General features: G+C 33.7%; 1 protein-coding gene across 1 annotated transcript; it reads left to right on the forward strand.

Annotated features, from left to right (window-relative positions):
- Nucleotides 1-494: 494 nt before the first annotated feature.
- Nucleotides 495-1,646, forward strand: LOC148675508 (trace amine-associated receptor 13c-like). The gene has a single exon (XM_088623477.1). The coding sequence runs from the start codon at nt 618-620 to the stop codon at nt 1,644-1,646; it is 1,029 nt and encodes a 342-aa protein (XP_088479603.1). The 5' UTR covers nt 495-617.
- The last annotated feature ends 343 nt before the right edge of the window (nt 1,647-1,989 follow it).

Here is a 1,989-nt window from a genome sequence, read left to right on the forward strand (position 1 = left end):
ATAAGGAGAAGTAGCTCGTAATAAAAGCTCAGTGGAAAGGCAATACCCCAATCTCTAATTGTCTACAGTACTCACGAGAGTTTAAAATTAAACCAGTTCGAGTTTCATCGTAGTAGCACACTGTCACAATATTTTATTCCTAAAAAGATTTACCTGGTGGCTATTTTTTAAGTATCCGGACGGATACATTTAATAACTTTCAATTTTCCTAATTTCCTTGGTAGCCCGTCCACATACCTGAAGATTAACAGTAATGTTGGGACACTTCAATTCATTTTAAACATTGAACGCTTACTAATGATGTTGACACAAGCATACATACTGCTAAATATAATATCAAGGGTAACAAGACAGACTAGTTCTATTGAGAAGGTCTCAAAGGAATTAATCTGTTCTGAGCTTTTCACACCATTAATGCACAGCAGCAGCAGGAGGAGCTACCAGAAACTGAATATAAACCAAGGGGCAGCAAAGCTGACAGCAGCGAATTTGAATCTCATTCTACAAATAGGATTAATATCCCTTTTCAATAAAGTAGAGAGTGGATCTGAATTTCTTTCTGGAAATTTAAGAGCAGTTTTTTGAGCTGCAGTTTTTTTATTCTTTTTTCTCAGATAATGGAATTAAATGAAATCGGAGGACATAAAATACAGGACTACTGTTTTTCATCTGACAATACATCTTGCCCAAAAGAAACTCGATCCACAGCTGTTTATGTAATTTTATATGTTTTCTTTATATCAGTGCTGATGCTGACAGTGTGTGGAAACCTGGTGGTGATCATCTCTATCTCTCACTTCAGGCAGCTCCACACACCAACTAACCTCCTCCTGCTCTCTCTGGCTGTGGCAGACTTTCTTATCGGGCTCTTTGTGATGCCGTTCGTTATGATCAGATATATAGAAACCTGTTGGTATTTTGGGATCACATTCTGTGCTTTTTTCTATGCAGTTGTAGCTTTACTTTCTGTTGTTTCTCTTAGTAATATTCTGTTAATAAGTATTGATCGATATCTTGCTGTGTGTGACCCATTACAGTATTCTAATAAAATAACACTTAATATCATATGCATGTGTATAATATTAAGTTGGTCATTCTCTGTATGTTATGTGGCTATAATGTTTAGTATGAATTTTAAAAGGTCCAAAAACCTAAATACCTGTCGTGGAGATTGTTTATTTGAAATGAGTGGAGCCTGGGTGATAGCTGACATGTTGATTTGCTTTATTTTGCCTTACTCTGTTATGATAGTTCTGTATATGAAAATATTTATTGTTGCCAAAAGGCATGCACAAGTGATCAATTCAGTTACTGGAAAACATTACTGTAGAGATGGAAGCAATAGTAAAATTTCTAAAAGATCGGAAAGAAAAGCAGCCAAAACTTTAGGCATTATAATTAGTGTACACCTTCTGTGTTGGATACCATATTATCTTTTCAGCCTGGCTGTAGAAAACTTTAATTTATCTTCGTATTCTATAGTAATGAATTCTCTGCTTTTTCTAGTTTATTTTAACTCTACAATGAATCCAATTTTGTATGCCTTCTTTTACCCCTGGTTTCAGAAGTCAACAAAAGAAATATTAACATTTAGGATATGTGATTCAGCATCCACACTTATTACTTTGTTTCCAGAAAACCATTAAATATTACCTTCAATATAAAATTCATGCTTTTTATTGTAATTTGTACTTCTTTTGACAATTATTCAGAACATTAAAATACTTTCATAATTTGTTTATTTGTGGAGTAATGGTTCCTTATTTCTCCATTCTTCTTTTTTCACTTTGATACACAAACTCAATATGGAGTCACAGCAGCAAATAGATTTAATTATTTGATATTATTATTTGTAGCCTGTACCTTGAAGGTTTCTTGGTCTAGCCTACATTTCCATGAAGAATTGAGGAAACATGGCTCACATTACTTTTGAAAATTGTGCATAATTCCATTTTTAACAGATTTACTGTTTCTTGTATCTTGGCATCT

The sequence above is a fragment of the Lepisosteus platostomus genome, chromosome 3, assembly GCF_059453375.1.
Source record: "Lepisosteus platostomus isolate fLepPlt1 chromosome 3, fLepPlt1.hap1, whole genome shotgun sequence".
In the NCBI taxonomy this organism is placed as follows: domain Eukaryota; kingdom Metazoa; phylum Chordata; class Actinopteri; order Semionotiformes; family Lepisosteidae; genus Lepisosteus; species Lepisosteus platostomus.